General features: G+C 37.4%; 1 protein-coding gene across 2 annotated transcripts in view; it reads right to left on the bottom strand.

The window, feature by feature from the left end:
* PPP3CC (protein phosphatase 3 catalytic subunit gamma) overlaps window positions 1-21,873 on the bottom strand; it is an 89,542-nt gene that overhangs the window by 47,775 nt on the left and 19,894 nt on the right. For both annotated transcript variants that reach the window (XM_081236245.1, XM_081236246.1), the window contains exons 2-3: window positions 4,661-4,858; window positions 4,199-4,323 (exon numbers count right to left, since the gene is read on the bottom strand). In XM_081236245.1, coding sequence (XP_081092371.1) covers window positions 4,199-4,323; window positions 4,661-4,858 — 323 coding nt within the window. The remainder of the gene's footprint in view (window positions 1-4,198; window positions 4,324-4,660; window positions 4,859-21,873) is intronic.

The raw sequence follows: 21,873 nt of genomic DNA, 5'->3' as shown, positions 1-21,873 counted from the left end.
CCTCATACAGGCTCGAGGAAAGAGAAATTATGAAGTATGGAAGAGAAAATAAAGTTCTGTAAAAACGATTTGGCAATACATATCAAAAGTCTTAAAAATGCTCACACTCTTAAAAATACTCATTCTATTATAAGAATCCAATCTACGGAAATATCAGAAATGCTATTAAAGATGTATTCAAAAAGATGTTAATTGCAGCAATATGCAGAATGGAAACAACTGGAAACAACCTTGTACCACTTACAGTACAAGTGATACATACAATTAACTACTGCTTAAGCCATAAAGACATTTAAACATCTCAGAAAACAAGCAGTCTGGAGGCAAGATGTCTAGGTTTAGTGTACCAGCTCAACATCTTCACCAAGAAATCACGCCCTCTCTCTCTCTTTGATCTGCTATTCACAGCGGGTCTGCTTTTTTTTTTTTTTTTTTTTTGCGGTACACGGGCCTCTCACTGCTGTGGCTTCTCCCGTTGCGGAGCACAGGCTCCGGACGTGCAGGCTCAGTGGCCATGGCTCACGGGCCCAGCCACTCTGCAGCATGTGGGATCCTCCCAGACCGGGGCACGAACCCGTGTCCCCTGAATCGGCAGGCGGACTCTCAACCACTGCGCCACCAGGGAAGCCCCAGCAGGTCTGCTTTTCATTCTTAGTTATAGCACCTCCTCATGGTCACAAACTGGCTGCTACAGCACACACACACACATTTGCCATGACATAGTGGAATGGGGGTCCAAAAGCTTTCACCTTGCAAGAGTCTTTTCATCTGGAAAGAAAAAATTTCAAAACAACACACATAAACAACAACGACAAAACAACGTGCAGAAGTCCCTTTATATATTACTGGGCAAAAGAGGATCTCATGTTTACCCTGGACTAGTCACTGGTAACAGGGAATGGATTGCCATGACTAGTTCAAACCAACCAGAATTCATTCCCTTGGGCTGGGATAAGGGCTTTCCCTCCCTGAAATTAAAAGTTCTCCCTGAGAACTTTTAAATAGGTACAGTCCGCAATGTTACAATCTGCAAGTATCATCTCCACCCATCCCAGGTACCTATTTAGTTCTCCCTGACAACCCCCAATCCCATTTATCTGAACAAAACGGGGATTTGGTAGTAAGGAAGAAGGAGAGAAAAGGTAGGCAAATAAGCAGTACCTGCTATAAACCAAATTATCCAAAGAGAAATGGTGAAATAAATTATGGTATTTATACCATTAATCATACTTTTGGAGAAATTTTAATGATAGAGAAAAGTGCTCTCAAGACAATGATGAGTGGGGGGGAAAGACTACAAAAGAGAATGCACACAAGGATCTCAACTTTCTTTAAAAAATATACACATGTAAAAGAAGAAAAAGACTGTGAGGAAATACAACAAAATGTTAACAGTAATTTCATTATAATTCATTTATAAGAATTATTTTTCTTAGATTCTGCATTTCCCAATTTTTCTACAAAAAAATGACTATTTATAACAAAAAATTATAATAGGGACCCCATTACCTTATTTTCATCTGTTTGACAAAAACATCACACTCATGCTTATCAAGGACATTGATAAAAATTTATTGTTCAAGTATATACTTGTATCATGTTAGACTAAGTTGTAGCTTACAGTAATCTATAATCTTAGTGGTCTATAAGTGGCTTCCACCTAACACAAGATATATCCTACAGTTCAGTTTTAAAACTGGTATAATACAGCATTGTCAATTTAAAGTTTTGATTCATTTATCTCTTAAACTGTTGCAGAAAAAGGTTTTGTTAGCCAAACATCAAATAACATGATAAAGCCAAATATAAACTATGATTTATTAACATTCGTTCAGTCAACAAATACTGAGTGCCTACTATGTGTCAGGCACCGTGCTCAGTCCTAATATGAAGAATATTGCTAATAATTAAATAAGCACTTTTGGGGACTTCCCTGGTGGTCCAGTGGGTAAGACTCCGTGCTCCCAAGGCAGGGGGCCGGGGTTCAACCCCTGGTCGGGGAACTAGATCCCATATGCATGCTGCAACTAAGAGTTCGCATGCTACAACTGAGAAGCCCACATGCTGCAACTAAGAAGTCTGCATGCCACAACTAAAAGATCCCGCATGCTGCCACAGAGACCCGGCACAGCCAAAATAGATAAATAAATATTAAAATAAATAAATAAATATTAAAATAAATAAATAAATATTTTCATATCGTACTGAGCGATCTATTCATAAGTATATCTTTTCTATTAGATTGTCAGCTCCCATAGAGACCATGAATCCTACTCATTATTTGATGCTCAGAGCCTGCCATAAAGTTGGCACTCAGGAAACATTTGTTGATGAGTGACAGAAAAAATACATTAACACAAAATATTCTGAATACGGCATATGTGTACAAAAATCATTGTGTGTGTGTGTGTGTGTGTGTGTGTGTGTATTGTGAATATATTGATGCATTGAAACTATTTTTAAAGTATATGAGTTAGTAATCAGAGGATGATTTGGCACAACATTTATCCTTTTAAAAAGTTACTTCTGGGCTTCCCTGGTGGAGCAGTAGTTGAGAATCTGCCTGCCAATGCAGGGGACACGGGTTCGAGCCCTGGTCTGGGAAGATCCCACATGCCACGGAGCAACTAGGCCCGTGAGCCACAACTACTGAGCCTGCAAGTCTGGAGCTTGTGTTCCACAAGAGAGGCTGTGACAGTGAGAGGCCCCGCGCACCGCAATGAAGAGTGGCCCCCGCTCACCACAACTAGAGAAAGCCCACGCACAGAAACGAAGACCCAACACAGCCAAAAATAAAAATAAATTAATTAAATTTTTAAAAAAAGTTATTTCATTAAATAAAATTAATCAAAAATTCAGTAAGTTCTGTATTCTTTTCTTCAGCCTCTAAAACTTCCTCATGCTACTAAACACAAAGAACTAAGCATTCAATGTGTCTTTCAAACACCCATACTTTTGACATACTGCCTATTAAAATAGGATGTGGATAGGAATATGGGAAGCTTTTAATGTTACGATCTGCAAGTATGATCTCCACCCATCCCAGGTACCTATTTAGAAATCTTGGGAATTTACTGAGCAGCAGGGAGAATGTGCTTATTTCCTTAGCTTCTATCATTAACTTTCGAACTCATAGATGACACTAAATGAATTTGAGACACTGGCAAGATAACACTGAACTTTTCTGATTCATGAATTTAGACTGTCTATCTAACTAAAGAGTAAGATATATTTCTCTTGTTGTTTATTTTTCTGGCAGCCTTAGTATCCCAGCTGCTTTTTTGGCTCAGTACCAGGTGCGATAGTTGACTTGTATGTAGGAGTGATGCTGCATGAACAATAAACCTTTAACCACCAGAAACATACATAGTACAGTGAGGGTCCCACACTACGAGGGAGAGGCAGAACTAAAGACTGCAAGAACAGCAAGCAGACTCAATTTCTCATCTCATGCTTATTCTGGGGATATTATAAATTCGATTACCTGCACCATTTCAAAAGTTACTTCTCTTTTATTTGCCAAGCATGTAGAGCTGAATCAATGGACACTAAATATGAATGTACTGTGGTTCCACTGTACTCAAGTCATTCCGTTAGGTTTTGAAATAGTTTTATCTTTTGTACATAAAAGCTTATACTTTGTTTTAAATCTAACCATGTTCCTGTCATCATACAATTTTCAAAATGTATAAATTGAGTTTTCATTAACTTCATTAACTGTAATCATTTTTTCCTTCAATGAACATGTACTTCCTATGTGCAACGGTATCATAAATTATTCCTACAAGAGGCTGAGTGCCTGATTATTCAGCATTGGCAGTTAGTCTAAGCGTTCAATGTAGCTCAGCATCTTATAGTTTTATAATTAAGGTGAGCTAATCCAAACCCCACTTAGGATGAATAGCAATTTATGTCATTTATATACACTATCTACAAAGAGGAAAGGTTGGTAAACACTTAAGTTATTTGCAAAGGAGGGTTAACATAGCCTTCTATATGTCAGATTTTTACTGGCTAGTAAAAGGAATAGTTCTTTTTATATCAATTAAAACGTATTTCTATCACTTTAATTATTGAAAGAAACAAAGTTTATAAATTCTGCCAGTGTTCTCATTTTAATTTCTTCTACTGAAGAATGGAAAGAAATTTTTAAAAAAAGATAATATGATAGTTTCAACACATCCAGTTTAATATTTACCTCTATACTGAAATAGCCTCTGTCCACATAGTCACCCAGAAAGAGGTAGCGTGTATTACTAGGTGATCCTCCAACTTCAAACAACTTCATCAGGTCAAAAAACTGTCCATGAATGTCACCACATACTAGGAAAGAAAACAGACCTAGGGTGAGGTGAAAAATTATGTCTTAGAAGAGAAAGGGCATTACACCAATAGGACCACAGTTTAACTTTTAACTTAAATCAGTCTAGCTTTTGACTGGACTGCTCGATAATTGCAGGCAATCTATCAATACGAAATAGTCCTACTGGAAATATTAGACATTTTAAATTGTATTTCTTCAATGAATAAGAAACATACTAAACAACCCTAAGACTGCTCACAATTCCTAGAATAATTATCACACATTTTAGTTGGTTATTTGTAATCACTTCTCAAATTAGCTCAAATCTATGTACCACCATGCGAATACTTCTCATACCTGTGATTGGAGCATCTACTTCTATCATAGTCTTCTCTTGTCTCAGGATGGCAGCCCCATCATTGATTATCTTTAAGGCTACTTCCTCTTCCAGTCGCCCTTCCTTCACCAAATGGTTTTTCAAAATATCAATTTTAGGTTTCCCATTCTCAAATACTTCCTTCAAAGTAAGCCGCTGTGTTGGAGGAAAGGGGACAGCTAGGAAGAGAGAAAAAAAAAATTTTTTAACAGTTAAAGGTATAGAGAAAAACCATAACACATTACTTTTATGTAACAAATTAAACCTAATGCATCACCAAGATTTCACATCCACAGCACCAGAACTACATGGGAAAAAAAATCGAAGATACTATATATTATAGATGATCGATTTTAATTTTTTAAAAGGCCACAGTTAAAGTCAAAGTCACTTAAAAGATATACGTGTGTGTGCGTGTATAAATTATGTTATACATATAAAGATGAAAGACTTGAAGTTGATTTAGTAGATAAGCTAAAAGTGAGACAAGGGACTAGATGATATGAGTATCTTTTATCTATGGAAAACGTGTTAAAAATGAAACTATGGTTTAAAAAAATGAAGGAAAAGAAATCACAACACTAAAAGGGCATTTATTTCTTCCAAAGAACAGACCTAATGAAACCATGTCTTGGAAGTTTGACTTCAGTTCCTGATCAGGGGAATCAGATGTTTTTTATGTATGTACCTATGTATTATTAAGAGGTAGTTGCTTAAAATGTTACTGATAACAAGAACACAACTAACAGGATGGAACTCTTCCACAGAATAACTAGGTATGGGAGGTCTAGCTGTGTTTTCTAATCTCGAAATGCTAACAACTAACTTCAGTCTACACTGGATATAGAGTTTATATACAACATCATGGTAAATTAGCAACTTGAACAGAAAAAGTTTTTTGACCTTTTAAAATTGGCTATCACCTCTTCTTTTACCTATCTTATAATGTAGTCTACTTTAGATTCCCTGTGACCTAAGAGCCACAAGTCTATAAACCAGAAGTTTTAAAGGAGGGATTCATTTCAATTTGTGGTTACTGTCTGGTTATTCCACTTCTAGCTTTATGGAAGTATTATTAAGAACCGAGTTGAAATCTACAGGCACTTAAACAATTTTAGACTTGATCTAGCCATTCCATTTTGTATTTTTTACAAGTAAAGAAAGTCCTATGGTAAGTTTTGTAATGCTCTTAGCTATAATTTGACTCATTTTGACTATTCAAAGCCCATTGAAAATATCATAGTAGCTATCCAACCAGCAAATATTTTCCTGAGATAGGGGACCATATACATCCCAGTTTACTCAGGACAGTCCTAGATTTCAGCTGCTCTCCTAGTATAACTGCTAATAGCATCCCCTTTCCCTCTTAAAACTATCTCAATTTAAAGGACAAATTAGTCTTAATTTGTGTAATTCGTATGGAATATCAATATACTATTTTAGTAGGATAATCTAAATCTAAAATAAGACAAAAATAAAATATTATGATGAGTCTTTAATTCATTCATCTGGTGAGTCTATAAGACACGGTGAAGGTTAGTCCTGAACAAGTTTACTTAAATTTTTACTAAATTGTTTTTAATTGCCCACTTTGTAAATCAAAGAAATTGGTCAAAAAACTAAAAACAAGATGAAATAATACAAAATCAAATATGTTGGAATTGACAAAAACGTATCATAACAGAGGTAGTATGAGAGACAAGAGATCCACAGATATTATTTGACCTCTACCAGTAGTATTATTACTTACTAATAAAAATCATTCTCCTCCAATCTCAGTTGTAATCAGAGAACAGTTTACAAAACAGGAAACCCGTTTTTCTTATATATCATAAAAGTTACTTAAGTAGAGGTGACAACAACCTAAAGAGCTCCTGAGGAGGAAATTTGAAAGATATTTTTTCTTTCTCTCAAATTCTTCAGTTGTAATTTATTTAAAACAAGTAAACAAGTCAGTTAAATGAAAGTAAGGATGAAATGGATCAAGGGGATTATGCCTAGCTAAGAGAAATGGGACACAGCTGAGCCAGGAACACTAAGAGGAATTAAGATTGGCTTGGGACAACATGCATAAAAGAAAGTTCCAGGAGAGTCCTAAGTTTTTAGGTAAGGGTTATTATTATTATTTTTTGAATTTTATTTTATTTTTTTTATACAGCAGGTTCTTATTAGTCATCAATTTTATACACATCAGTATATACACATGTCAATCCCAATAGCCCAATTCAGCACACCCCCACACCCACCCCACCGTGGCTTTCCCCCCTTGGTGTCCATACGTTTGTTCTCTACATCTGTGTCTCAACTTCTGCCCTGCAAACTGGTTCATCTGTCCCATTTTTCTAGGTTCCACATACATGCGTTAATATACGACATTTGTTTTTCTCTTTCTGACTTACTTCACTCTGTATGACAGTCTCTAGATCCATCCATGTCTCAACAAATGACTCAATTTCATTCCTTTTTATGGCTGAGTAATATTCCATTGTATATATGTACCACATCTTCTTTATCCATTCGTATGTCGATGGGCATTTAGGTTGCTTCCATGACCTGGCTATTGTAAACAGTGCTGCAATGAACATTGGGGTGCATGTGTCTTTTTGAATTATGGTTTTCTCTGGGTATACGCCCAGTAGTGGGATTGCTGGATCATATGGTAATTCTATTTTTAGTTTTTTAAGGAACCTCCATACTGTTCTCCATAGTGGCTGTATCAATTTACATTCCCACCAACAATGCAACAGGGTTCCCTTTTCTCCACACCCTCTCCAGCATTTGTTGTTTGTAGATTTTCTGATGATGCCCTTTCTAACTGATGTGAGGTGATACCTCATTGTAGTTTTGATTTGCATTTCTCTAATAATTAGTGATGTTGAGCAGCTTTTCATGTGCTTCTTGGCCATCTGTATGTCTTCTTTGGAGAAATGTCTATTTAGGTCTTCTGCCCATTTTTGGATTGGCTTGTTTGTTTCTTTAATATTGAGCTGCATGAGCTGTTTATATACTTTGGAGATTAATCCTTTGTCCGTTGATTAGTTTGCAAATATTTTCTCCCATTCTGAGGGTTGTCTTTTCGTCTTGTTTATGGTTTCCTATGCTGTGCAAAAGCTTTTAAGTTTCATTAGGTCCCTTTGTTTATTTTTGTTTTTATTTCCATTACTCTAGGAGGTGGATCAAAAAAGATCTTGCTGTGATTTATGTCAAACGGTGTTCTTCCTATGTTTTCCTCTAAGAGTTTTATAGTGCCCGGTCTTACATTTAGGTCTCAACTCCATTCTGAGTTTATTTTTGTGTATGGTGTTACGGAATGTTCTAATTTCATTCTTTTACATGTAGCTGTCCAGTTTTCCCAGCACCACTTATTGAAGAGACTGTCTTTTCTCCATTGTATATCCTTGCCTCCTTTGTCATAGATTAGTTGACCATAGGTGCGTGGGTTTATCTCTGGGCTTTCTATCTTGTTCCATTGATCTATGTTTCTGTTTCTGTGCCAGTACCATATTGTCTTGATTACTGTAGCTTTGTAGTATAGTCTGAATTCAGGGAGTCTGATTCCTCCAGCTCTGTTTTTTTCCCTCAAGACTGCTTTGGCTATTCAGGGTCTTTTGTGCCTCCATATAAATTTTAAGATTTTTTGTTCTAGTTCTATAAAAAATGCCATTGGTAATTTGATAGGGATTGCATTGAATCTGTAGATTGCTTTGGGCAGTACAGTCATTTTCACAATATTGATTCTTCCAATCCAAGAACATGGTATATCTCTCCATCTGTTGGTATCATCTTTAATTTCTTTCATCAGTGTCTCATAGTTTTCTGCATACAGGTCTTTTGTCTCCCTAGGTAGGTTTATTCCTAGGTATTTTATTCTTTTTGTTGCAATGATAAATGGGAGTGTTTCCTTAATTTCTCTTTCAGATTTTTCATCATTAGCGTATAGGAATGCAAGAGATTTCTATGCATTAATTTTGTATCCTGCAACTTTACCAAATTCATTGATTAGCTCTAGTGGTTTTCTGGTGTCATCTTTAGGATTCTCTATGTATAGTATCATGTCATCTGCAAACAGTGACAGTTTTACTTCTTCTTTTCCAATCTGTATTCATTTCATTTCTTTTTCTTCTCTGATTGCCGTGGCTAAGACTTCCAAAACTATGTTGAATAATAGTGGTGAGAGTGAACATCCTTGTCTTGTTCCTGATCTTAGAGAAAATGCTTTCAGTTTTTCACCATTGAGAATGATGTTTGCTGTGGGTTTGTCGTATATGGCCTTTATTATGTTGAGGTAGGTTCCCTCTATGCCCATTTTCTTGAGAGTTTTTATCATAAATGATAAGGGTTATTTTAAAAATCAATATCCTTCAAGTCAGAAAAAAAGAATCTTCAACTTTAAAGGAGTGGGTCGTACCACCCTCCAAGTTACCCCTAGCTATGTTTAGAGCCCTGAATTCCATTTCCCTTCTTGTACTGGATAGTTCTATACATACTATAGTTGAGATTGATTCACAGAAGACTGGGAAGAGCCACAATCCACAGAAGACTAAAGGAAATCGAGCTAAGTTTGCTAATGAAAGGAAACAGTAGAAACTTTCCAAGTAAACTTTAAACCTCTGTTTAAAAAAATATGCCCCAGGCACAGAGTGACCATATGTCTGAGTATCCTGGTTTATTTATTTTGTCCTGATGTAATTATTAATAATGCTTCCTTTTACTCTCAAGTATCCTGATTTAAACAACCTATCAAGGAACAAAATTAATCAGAATCAACTGATCAGAGGCATTTGTTTAGAACATAGATTCTTAGGTCTCATACGTGTGGAATCAAGATCTTTGGAGATCTACACAGGCATCCGCATGGTTAACAAGTACCCAAGGCAATTCTCATGCCCACTAATCTCAGATAATCAGCACCTGCATTCCCAGTCATCACACAGTCATAGTTTACTGGTCTTCATGTCCCTTGCCCCAGCCCCTATGTGGCCATATGAATACATGGAGTTCAGAATTTCTGAGTGAAAAATAGAGGATCTAGAGTAGTGCTTTGTAAACTGTCTGTTGGAACTGCCCCCACCCCAGCATCAACAAGTGGAAAACTATACTTTGTAAAATGCAATAAAAATAAATTACTAGAAAAATGATCACATGCATAGATGTTGTGCCAATGTCAAGCTGCTATAAAAGTTTTTAAATGCTCACTCTCTGTATTTACTGCAGTTGGTAACAATTCGTGGACAGACATTGGTCCACGGACCACACTTTTGAGTAACACTGGTTTGGATAAATGTGGATTTGGGCGAACAAGAATAATACTAGAATCAAAACTTAAATACTACGCATATACATGTCTCTAAGCCCAAGTTTGGAGATTTTATTATGTCTTATGTCTAATGTATACAAAAGATGATATTCAACTGGCTTCACTACTCACTTCACAGTGGATGATAATCTAAACCCAAATCTCTGACAAGTTCATTTCAAACTGCCTTTAATGGCACACAGGATTTCATTAATAAGAAATACAACTTAAACACTTGGACTCTGAGGTTGTAGCTTCTAACATCTTACCCATGCTTTAAACTATGAAGTACCTGAACTGTAACACAGAGGTTCAATTCTTGCATCCCTTCAAATTATAAATAAACTGCTCACCACCACACATGGAAGTTTCCCTTCGTTTCTGTGGCTGTGTGTTGCCTCTTTAAATATTCCATTTATAAAGCTGTCATCCTTCCAAAATCATGTCTTAGCACAATTTTTCAAATTTCAAAGAAAAGGTACTCAAGTGATTACAAGGCTAATAAGTAATTCCAGACATTTTATTTGTTCAAAAAATTAAATAGGCATTTTTAAATAAAAGAATCAAAATGTCAGTAGTGTCAGCGCTCAAGTTACTGCTTTATTGGTTTCTTCGTATTGTCACTTGGGGTTCCTGGTTCCTTCATTTTTAATACAGGCATGTTATTTTATAAACTATAATCATTACCAACAAGAAAGTAGGGTTAACAGAGGGATTAAACGGTCTCAAAACACGAGCATAGAGTTAAAAATATTTTTTGACTATGAATCAAAAGGCCATTTATCCAGAAATGTGATAATTTAGGGGTAATAAAACTACAGTGCTTTTTTTTAAGAGTAGAGGAGGTTCTTGTCACTCAAAGATGATTGGTGCTAGAAAAGGCCACCTAAAGTGTATCCACATTGAAAAAAAAAAAAAAAAACAGTCATTCTAACAGGTCTGAGGTGATATCTTGCTATGATTTTAATTTGCATTTCCCTGATGATTAGTGATGTTGAGCACCTTTTCATGTACCTGTTGGCCATCTGTAATGTCTCCTTTGGGAAAATGTCTACTCAGTTCTTCTTTCCATTTTTAAATTGGATTGTTTGGGTTTTTCGCTATTGAGTTGTATGGGTTTATTATATACTTTGGATATTAACCTCTTATCAGACATATGATTTATAAATACTTTCTCCCATTCTGTAGGTTGCCTTTTCACTTGGTTGATGGTTTCTTTTTCTCTGCAGAAGTTTTTTAGTTTGATGTAGTCCCACTTATTTTTGCTTTTGTTGCTTGTGCTTTTGATGTCATACCCCCAAAATTGTCACCAAGACCTATGTCAAACAGGCTTTTCCCTATGTTTCCTTCTAGGAGCTTTACAGTTTCAGGTCTTATGTTTAAGTCTTTAATCCATTTTGAGTTAATTTTTGTGAGTGGTCTAATTTCATTCCTCTGCATTGTAGTTATACAGTTTTCCCAACACCATTTATTGAAGAGATTATCCTTTCCCCCACTGAGTATTCTTGGCTCCCCTGTCAAATATTAGTTGACTGTATATGTGAGGGTTTATTTCTGAGCTCTTGGTTCTGTTCCATTGGCCTGTGTGTCTGTTTTTATTTTATGCCAATACCATACCGTTCTATTAGAGGTTTGCAGTATAGTTTGAAATCAGGACATATGCCTCAAACTTTGTTCTTCTTTCTCCAGATTGCTTTGGTTATTCAGGGTCTTTTGTGGCTCCACACAAACTTTAGGATTGTTTTTTCTATTTCTGTGAAAAAAACCATTGGCATTTTGATAGGAATTGCATTGAATCTCCAGACAACTTTGGGTAGTATAGACATTTTAATAATATTAAATTCTTCTCGGGCTTCCCTGGTGGCGCAGTGGTTGAGAGTCTGCCTGCCAATGCAGGGGACACGGGTTTGTGCCCCAGTCTGGGAGGATCCCACATACCGCAGAGCAGCTAGGCCCGTGAGCCAGGGCCACTGAGCCTGCGCGTCCGGAGCCTGCGCTCCGCAATGCGAGAGGCCACAACAGTGAGAGGCCCACGTACCGCAAAAAAAAAAAAATAATTAATTCTTCTGATCTATGAATATAGGATGTCTTTCCATTTGTTTATGTCTTCTTCAATTTCATCAAAATCTTGTAGTTTTCAGTGTACAGATCTTTCACCTCCTTGATTAAATTTATTCCTAAGTATTTTATTGTTTTTGATGTTATTGTAAATGGAATTGTTTTACTTCTTTTTCAGATATTGCATTGTTAGTGTATAGTAACACAAGTTATTTCTGTATGTTGATTATGTATCCTGAAACAACTGAATTTGTTTATTAGTTCTAAAAGTTTTTTTGTTTGTTTTTTGTTTTGGTGGAGTCTTTAGGATTTTCTCTATGTAAGACCATGTCATCTGCAAACTAAGACAATTTTACATCTTACTTTCTGATCTGGATTGATTGATTTTCTTACCTGCTTGCTCTGGCTAGGACTTCCAGTACTGTGTTGAATAAGAAAGATGAGAGTAAGCACCCTTGTCTTACTCCTGATCTTAGAGGAAAAGCTTTCAACCTTTCATTGATAAATATGATATTGGCTGTAGGCTGGTCATATATGGCTTTTATTAAGTTGAGGTGTTCCTTCTATATGCAATTTGTTGGGTGTATTTATCAAGAAAAGATGCTGTATTTTGTCAAATGCTTTCTTTGCATCTATTGAGATGATCATATGATTTTTACCTTTTATCCCATTAATGTGATGTATGTCACATTTGTTGATTTGCATATGTTGAACTACCCTTGCATCCTAGGGATAAATATCACTTGATTGTGGTGAATGATCTTTCTAACATGCTGTTAATTAGGTTTGCTAATATTTTGTTGAGAAGTTTTGCATCTCTATTCATCAGGGATATTGGTCTGCAGTTTTCGTTTCTTATAGTTTCCTTATCTGGCCTTTGTATCAGAGTAATGCTGGCCTCAAAAAAAATGAGTTTGGGGCTTCCCTGGTGGCGCAGTGGTTGAGAGTCCGCCTGCCGATGCAGGGGACACGGGTTCGTGCCCCGGTCCGGGAAGATCCCACATGCCGCGGAGCAGCTGGGCCCGTGAGCCCTGGCCACTGAGCCTGCGCGTCTGGAGCCTGTGCTCTGCAACGGGAGAGGCCACAACAGTGAGAGGCCCGCATACCACAAAAAAAAAAAAAAAGAGTTTGGGAGCATTCCCTCCCCCTCAATTTTTTGGAAGAGTTTGAGAAGGATTGGTATGAATTCTTTTTAAAAATGTTTGACAGATTTCACCAATGAAACCATCTGGTCTTGGGCTTTTCTTTGTTGGGAGGTTTTAGATTACTGATTCAGTCTCCTTATTTGTTATTGGTTTGTTCAGAGCTTTCCACTTCTTCATAATTCAGTCTTCATAGGTTAAATGTGTCTAGAAATTTATCTATTTCTTCTAGGTTACCCAATTTTTAGTGGATAACTGTTCACAGTAGTCTCTTATAATCCTTTATATTTCTGTGGTATCAGTTGTAATGTCTCCTTTTTTCATTTCTTAATTTATTTATTTGTCTTTTCTCTTTTTTTCTCAGTCTAAAGTCTGTCAATTATGTTAATCATTTCAAAAACCAATTCTTAATTCTGTTAATCTTTTCTATTGTTTTCCTGGTCCTATTTCACTTACTTCTACTCTTATCTTTGTTATTTCAGTGGTGAAAGCTGCTGGGTTATCTGTTGAGCTGGTTGCCATGAACCTCAATCACTCCCACTGCATACCTGCCATGGCAGCCCCTTCATTCTACTCAATTCTCTGCTTAAATGTTACTTCTTCAGAGATCTCTTCCCTATTTTATCCAAATAAAACAAAACAAAACAAAACCTCTTCCCTAGACACTGGCCAGCAGAAAAGGTTTGGTTCTTCATCAATTTCTAATTAAGTACTTTGAGGTATATATTCTGTGCACACTACTGTTGAGACATATAGAAACTAAGTCTGAGCCAGATATCAACTGTTGAATTCTACAATTATGCCACCAAATGTTCATTTCAGATATGGTAAACTCCTGATCAACCTTTCATCCTAAAATTCTTTCCTCCTCAAAGTGTAGTCTGGGGATCAAAAATATCAAAATCACCCAGGAGCTTGTTAGAAGTGCAGGATATCTGGCCTAGCTCAGATATACTGAAATCAGAATCTTCATTTTTTTTTTTTTTTTTTTTTTTTTGCGGTACGTGGGCCTCTCACTGTTGTGGCCTCTCCCCTTGCAGAGCACAGGCTCCAGACGCGCAGGCTCAGCGGCCATGGCTCACGGGCCTAGCCGCTCCGCGGCATGTGGGATCTTCCCGGACCGGGGCATGAACCCGTGTCTCCTGCATCGGCAGGCGGACTCTCAACCACTGCGCCACCAGGGAAGCCCCAGAATCTTCATTTTAACAAGATGCTCAGGTACACATTAAGAAGCACTACTATAATTTACTGATTTTTAACTCCAATTGTACATTAGAATAACCTAGGGAGTTTCTGAAAATATAATGCCCTCATCCATTTCTAGAAATCTGGATTCAATTGGTTTTAGATTAGTGTCCCAGAAACTGGTAGTTTCAAAAAGCTCTCCAAGTAATCCTAATGTGCAGCCTAATGTGCAGATTGAGAACCAATGTTCTAAGTTAAATGATAAATGCATTTTTTCCTAATTTCATATCATTCTAAATTCTTGTATTTTTCTCAATTCATCCTTCTTAACTCTAGAGCTACACTGTCTAATAAGGTAGCTACTAGCCATTTAGACTTAAATTTAAATTAATTAAAATTAAATAAAATTTAAAATTTAGTTCCTCAGTTGCACTGACCACATTTCAATGCTCAGTAACCTCATGTGCTCAGTGACTGCCATATTGGAGAGCATAAATACACATTTCTATCAGTTCAGAAAGTTATATTGAACAGCACTGCTCTATAATATTTATTCAAAAAATGAAACAGCATTAACAAGTTAATCTGAGCAAACAACTAGTGCAGTGAGTAATAAATAAATATATAAATGCACCATTCAACTAGGAAAGTAACGTGTAAGATTCTAAGAGCAGTTAAAATTAATGAAACTTAAGAATGATCCAAGAATAAGAGTATTTAGGCTAAATGCAGACCAAAAGTTGGCATTTTTATAATTGGTGCTCTAGGCTATCTGTGCAACAAATTCTTTCTTTTAGTGCTCCAAAATCAAACTAGTTTAAAGAAAAAAGTTATAAGAAATTTGAAAAACATTTCAAAAATTAGAAAATTGGGGGGGATACCCTACGTAAATTTTCATTAATAGCACATATTAAACTAAAAGCAGATGGCTACATGTTAAGCACGACTGCATTAATAAGGCTAGGGGCAGCAAAATGTGTTAGATAACCTTTCCAATTCTGAGCTACTATGAATAATGTTGCTATGAACATTCTTCTATCTGTCTTATGGTGGATGTAAGCACCCCTTTCACCCAGGATTGGGAATGCAAGGTTAGGGGGGTAGGCACAGGTTTCATCAAACAGTTCATCAAAGTCTTATACCATTTTACTCACACCAGCAAGGTGTGAGGGTTCCAATTACTCCTTGTCAACACTTAGTATTGGTCACTTTTAAATTTTACTCCATTATAGTGAGTGTCTACTTCTACCTCTTTGTGGTTCTAATTTACATTTCATTGGTGAATAGTGATGCTGAGCACGCTTCCACTTGTTTACTGGCTATCTGGCTATCTTTCTTTTGGGACACGTCTAATCAACCAATTCTTTTGTCCATTTAAAAATTTATTCAATATATTTTTTCCATTGACTGATAAAAGTTCTTATATATTCTGAGTATGTCCTTTATCAGATATATGCTTTTTTGCTTAATCATCTTTACACAGCATAGAATTCAATGAATTTTGACAATCATTACAACAGAACTGACTGTGTAACAATTCTAGGAGAACGCTAGGAGAGAGCAAAGAACAGAAATGAAACTGATAAAAATGAAGTATATAATATGTAAAACAAACTAGAGAAGTTCTTTTGGAATACAAAGGAAAAGGACAAATATGAAAATGGTGAGAGACAATGACATACAAAGAATAGAGGATGGAGAGCCCAAATAAGAGGTTAATGATATTCCTGAAAAACTAAACTAGAACAAATGTAACAGGAAAAATACTCAAAATAAATTAGAAAACTTTTCTGAGCTATATAGAAAGGTTTGTTTAAACACACTGAATTGCTGCATTTCAGGAAAAACTAATCAGGAGGCACATTCTTGAAAAAATTTTGAATTATAAGGATAAAGAAAAAACTTAAATCATGAAGGTCTACAGTTTTTTTTCTAGAATATTAGATTTCTAACATTACTGGAATATGTGTAGAACTCTAAGGAGAAAAGGTTGTAACTGGTAAGTTTTGTACTCAGCCAAATACTTTATATTATATGTGAAGGTCATAGAAAGACATTCACAAAGTCAAAGGGACTCAGAAAATATATCACCTACATAGCCTTCTTGAAAGAAAATTACCTCAACACTTACTGTAGGTAATGTTCTATTTTCTTGATTTGAATACTGGCTACACAAGTATGTTTCCTTTGTGAAAATTTATCAAGCTGTACACTTAGGATCTGTGCACTTTTGTATATTATACGTCAATAATTTTTTTTAAAAACCTTTTTAATGCAAAAACACTTGAGCCTAGCTGACCCCAGCCAGAGTTGAATTAAAATTAAGGCCAGCAGAAAAGGTTTGGTTCTTCATCAATTTCTAATTAAGTACTTTGAGGTATATACTGCAGAAGTCATGATACCAAAGATTTTCAAGTCTAGCTTTATTCATTTTGAACCCCAGATTCAGAAGTCTAGGTTGATTTCAGGAAGATTATGTAACTCAGAGATCAAACTTCCACTCATGTGCAAATTCTATGTTTCAGTTCCTTCCCAATCCTAAGAAATGTGTTTCTAGAATGATTTTTTTCATGCCACTGTTAAAATAGAGTCATTCTTGACATGGTTGATGACCACATCCAAATCACATTTTGGACACTTTGCAAAACAAAATACAAATTTACAAAACAAAATATTTGTCTTTACCTCACCTCTCTCCTCAAAAACAGAAGGATAGTAAGTAATAAAACAAACTACTTTCATTAACAAGTAACTCAAATAATGATTTTCTATATTCTTTAAAAATTCATATAGCGAGTGCCCAGTCTATCAATGTTTCAGCAGGGAAATACTGCCCGATACCAGGCTGCACCTTCAGCTGAGACATTTTGGCATTCTAGTCAGTATGAGAAGCCAAGAGAAGAGGGGAAAGGAGGCACATGGTGCTCTCTTTCACTCTCTAAGTCTGGAATGTTCTTTAAAGACCTCTTTTCAAAGCATTTTCTTCTCCTGAGCTGCTATTCCCCACAGGGAGGCCAGAGCCATGGTATCTTGTCTCAAAAAGCAAGAGGGAAGAAGAGCCAATGGAAACGCTGATGTCCTTGGTCCACTGATGTTATTAAAACATAAGGTATAGTGAAAACTCAGCTGTCAGGGATCCTGAGGGAGTGAGTCAATTTGAACTGACAATGGAATGCTTTCTCTATTTTTTTCCCCCATAAGATACTGATCATAAATATACGTATATGTACATACACACGTAAAAGTTTAAAGATAAAAGGCATATTTATGAATCTAAAACTCACACAGAATTAAAGAAGTCACTTTTAAAGGTTAGGATACAAAAAACTCATAGGTGATAAGTAATATGCCAAATACCTTTTATTTAAAATTAACAAGTGGTCCAGTGTTTAACTCTGTTTAAAAATAAATCCATACAATATGATCTAAATTGTGACTAAATAATGCATTAGAAAAGGCAATAAGGAAATATACCCAAGTATTAGTGCTAGGTAACAAGATTCCAAATTATCTTATTCTTCCAACTTGCCTATTTTTAAACTTTCTCCGATTACCCTATATCACTTTTATAATCAGAAAAAAATGTATATAAGAAGTCAGTATACAATTATTTTGTACACTATATGGTCATAATGATATTCTTTTAATTGAACAATAAAAATTGGAAGAAAAGGGGGCTTCCCTGGTGGCGCAGTGGTTGAGAGTCCGCCTGCCGATGCAGGGGACACGGGTTCGTGCCCCGGTCCGGGAGGATCCCACATCCCAGCTAGGCCCGTGAGCCATGGCCGCTGGGCCTGCGCGTCCGGAGCCTGTGCTCCGCAACGGGAGAGGCCACACAGTGAGAGGCCCGCAAAAAAAAAAAGAAAAAGAAAAAAATTGGAAGAAAAGGATGAAAATATAAACAAGAGTGTTTGGACTACAGACAGTTTTTTTTTTCCTATCTGCTCTGCCCTACATTTTTCCATGTTTTTATAAAAAACTTTATTAAAAGAAAAGTAACAGATGCCAAGGGCAAAAAGAAAGGCAATCCCACTGGCAATAACTTTCCTTATGTTAATCCGTTTTATACATAAATAAGACTTTTCTCAAATGAGCAGAGCTATACCCCAAACTGACTCTTACCAGCAACATTAAAATTTAAGTTACACCTATAAACAACCAAGAGTTACTAAGATGACAAAGAGGAAATTCTGTGGCTTATGCTTCAAAACACACAGAGGCACTGTGGTGAGCAGAAGGCAGACCCCACCAGATGCCTGGTCCATGGTATACACACACCTTCTCCCAGTTACTCCATCAAACAATCATCTAGGTACTGCTGGAAGGAAGTCTGCAAGCATAATTAAGGTCCCATATCAGATGACCTTAAAACAGGGAGACTGTCCAGGTGCACCTGACCTAATCACAGAAGACCTTTTAATCTGGATTTAGAGGTCAGATATAGGAGTTCAGAGAGCTGAAGCATGAGGGGGATTTGATGTGCAATTTCTCCATTGTTAGCTTGAAGATAGAGCAGGCCACAGAGCAGGAATGAAGGCAGACTCCAGGAGCTGGGAGTGGCCCCCAGCTGAAAATAAGGGCTTCACTCCTACCACCACAAGGAACTGCCAGCAACCTGAATGCGCTAAAGATCAGATTCTTCCCCCAGCCTCCACATGTAAACTCAGCCTGGTAGGCACTTCGATTTCAGCCTTTGAGCCCTGAGAAGTCTACGCCACGAACGTACCTCTGACCCACAGAACTAGGAGCTAAAAAAACGTTGTTTTAAGCCACTAAAGTTTGTGGTAATTTGTTACACAGCAATAGAAAACTAATACTGAACTCTTGAAGTCAAAGTTTTTTCCTAAAGCCTTTCAACAATTACAAATATACTTTTATACACATAGAAACTAACACCAGCAGCCTCTCAGAATCAAAACAGAAGTCCCAACTTATAACTGCACTATGACTCATAAAACAGATGAAGTGAACCAAACCAAACCACAACATGCATCACAGACTCAAATTCTATTTTTTTTTTTTTTTTTTGCGGCACGCGGGCCTCTCACTGTTGTGGCCTCTCCCGTTGCAGAGCACAGGCTCCGGACGCGCAGGCTCAGCGGCCATGGCTCACGGGCCCAGCCGCTCCGCGGCACGTGGCATCTTCCCGGACAGGGGCACGAACCCATGTCCCCTGCATCGACAGGCGGACTCTCAACCACTGCGCCACCAGGGAAGCCCTCAAATTCTTTTTAATACCAGATGCTTCAGATCCATATGTTTCAAGATAAGACCTCAGGCAAACTAATTTAACGGTAACTCTGCATAGACACTAGATCTGATCTAACACTAGAACTTCATGAGTTCTAGCAACTCATCTAGTCTACAAATTCTAACTAGTCCTTGCCCAGATTACAAACTTCCACCCTAAAATCCAACAATAGTCCTTCATCTAACAACAGTATCCAATGAGTAGCCTTTCCTGACTGCCTCCCCCTATAGAGAAGATCCCTATTTCCTCTAGTTCTCTCTGCTTGTTGCAGCAAGTTAAATAAACCTAACTTTTTTTTCTTTAACTATAAATAAATCCTTCAGCTGACCTTGTTTCTGGGGAGACCCATGACTTTGTAACAGTGTGCACATATGAGGCCACTTGATTTCCACCTGCTCAAGGCCACCCTGCCTACTAGAGTGAGCTACCTGATCTTCAATAATTTTCCCAAGCACTTCAGGGTTAAGGTGATACGTGGGTCCTCTGACTTTCAGTCTTATCAGATTGTTCTGTTCAGGAGTGAAATCTGGCTTCTACCTAATTAACAGCATTCCTATCATCTGTCTGCTTGTTCAGTATCTTGAGTGTCATTCATCTATAAGAGGAAGCCCATAGGCAGAGGACAGACTAGGACCTAATAAGTGTATTTTCCAGCCAGCCCCAAAGGCTGACAAGTTCAGAAGGTCTCATTAGACCAGTATCTTTAGGCAAACTCTGCATTGGGTCAATTTTTCTAAAACTTCCTAAGGACCTTCGTTAGTCCTTACAATCCTGAGAAGTGTTTTGCTTAGTTCTGTCTGGGGCTGAGGCTCTGATCGGCCCTCAGTTGATGACGGCTTATCTTTGGTATCACTTCATGTCTTCTGGAGACATATGGTTGCAAAAGTGCCATCCTTAACAATCGTTGCAGGTCACATGGTGTTTTCTCAGCCTGAATCTTTGCCTCCTCTGTGCCTCCTCTATCTGCTTCCTTCACATTTTCAGATTATGAATATACTCAATAAACGCCATAATTTCACCAAGGAAAAATTTCAAATTACAAATGGCCTCTTGGAGACCTTTTTTTAAAAAATTTATTTTTGGCTGCGTTGGGTCTTTGTTGCTGCACGCGGGCTTTCTCTAGTTGTGGCAAGTGGGGGGCTACTCTTCATTGCGGTTCACGGGCTTCTCTTGATGCGGAGCACGGGCTCTAGGTGCATGGGCTTCAGTAGTTGGGGCTCACGGGCTCTAGAGTGCAGGCTCCGTAGTGGCACCAGGGCTCAGTAGTTGTGTCTCGTGGGCTCTAGAGCACAGGCTCAGTAGTTGTGGCACACGGGCTTAGTTGCTCCGCAGCATGTGGGATCTTCTCACACCAGGGCTTGAACCCATGTTCCCTGCATTGGCAGGTGGATTCTTAACCACTGCGCCACCAGGGAAGTCCTCTTGGGGAAATTTTAACATGAACAAAATTGTTTATTTGAGAGGCACCTTAAAACAAGATAGGAAACAGAATTCTAAATACCCAGTGGTCTGCATTCTTTAATATGAGGAGGCTTCCAAATGCAATTCAAATTCTAAAAGTGCCTCCCTGAAAGACTTCCCAAACCCCATGAAAAAAGAACATTTATTGAAGAAATCAGGCTTATGTAGTCTTCCCCGATCTCTAGCAATTAGTCCCGATTTTGATGTGCCTAGGAGATACAAAACCTGGAAAAGACTAATTGGCCTCACCCTAAAGAGAATTTAGAGATTAATTAATCCTTAAGAAACAAGGAAAGCCCTTACAATTTGTAACTCTTTGGAAGTTATAAGATTACTCATTTCTAACGCCCTCAGAATTACCCTCTCATTCAACCTTTAACTCTTTTTTTATATATATATTTTTAATACTTATTTATTTATTTATTTGGCTGCGTCAGATCTTAGTTGCGGCAGGCGGGACCTTCATTGCAGCATGTGGGGTTTTTCGTTGAGGCATGCGGGCTTCTCCGTACTTGTGGTGCACAGGCTCAGTAGTTGCAGTTCGCGGGCACAGTTGCCCTGTGGCATGTGGGATCCCAGTTCTCCGACCAGGGATTGAACCTGTGTCGCCTGCATTGGAAAGCGGATGCCTAACCACTGGACCACGGGGAAGTCCCTCAACCTTTAACTCTTAACAATGTCTTCCGTTATTGATTTTGAATGAAGGTAAAAGAATGTGTGTGAAGACAGGGGAATGTGAATGTATGGTATCAGATGTGCTTTTGCTTAACTAGAAATAAAGAGAATAATTTTGTCTTAAAA

The sequence above is a fragment of the Mesoplodon bidens genome (genome assembly GCF_964165515.1).
Source record: "Mesoplodon bidens genome assembly, chromosome: 6".
Taxonomy (NCBI): domain Eukaryota; kingdom Metazoa; phylum Chordata; class Mammalia; order Artiodactyla; family Ziphiidae; genus Mesoplodon; species Mesoplodon bidens.
This window is presented reverse-complemented; position numbering and strand designations above follow the sequence as displayed.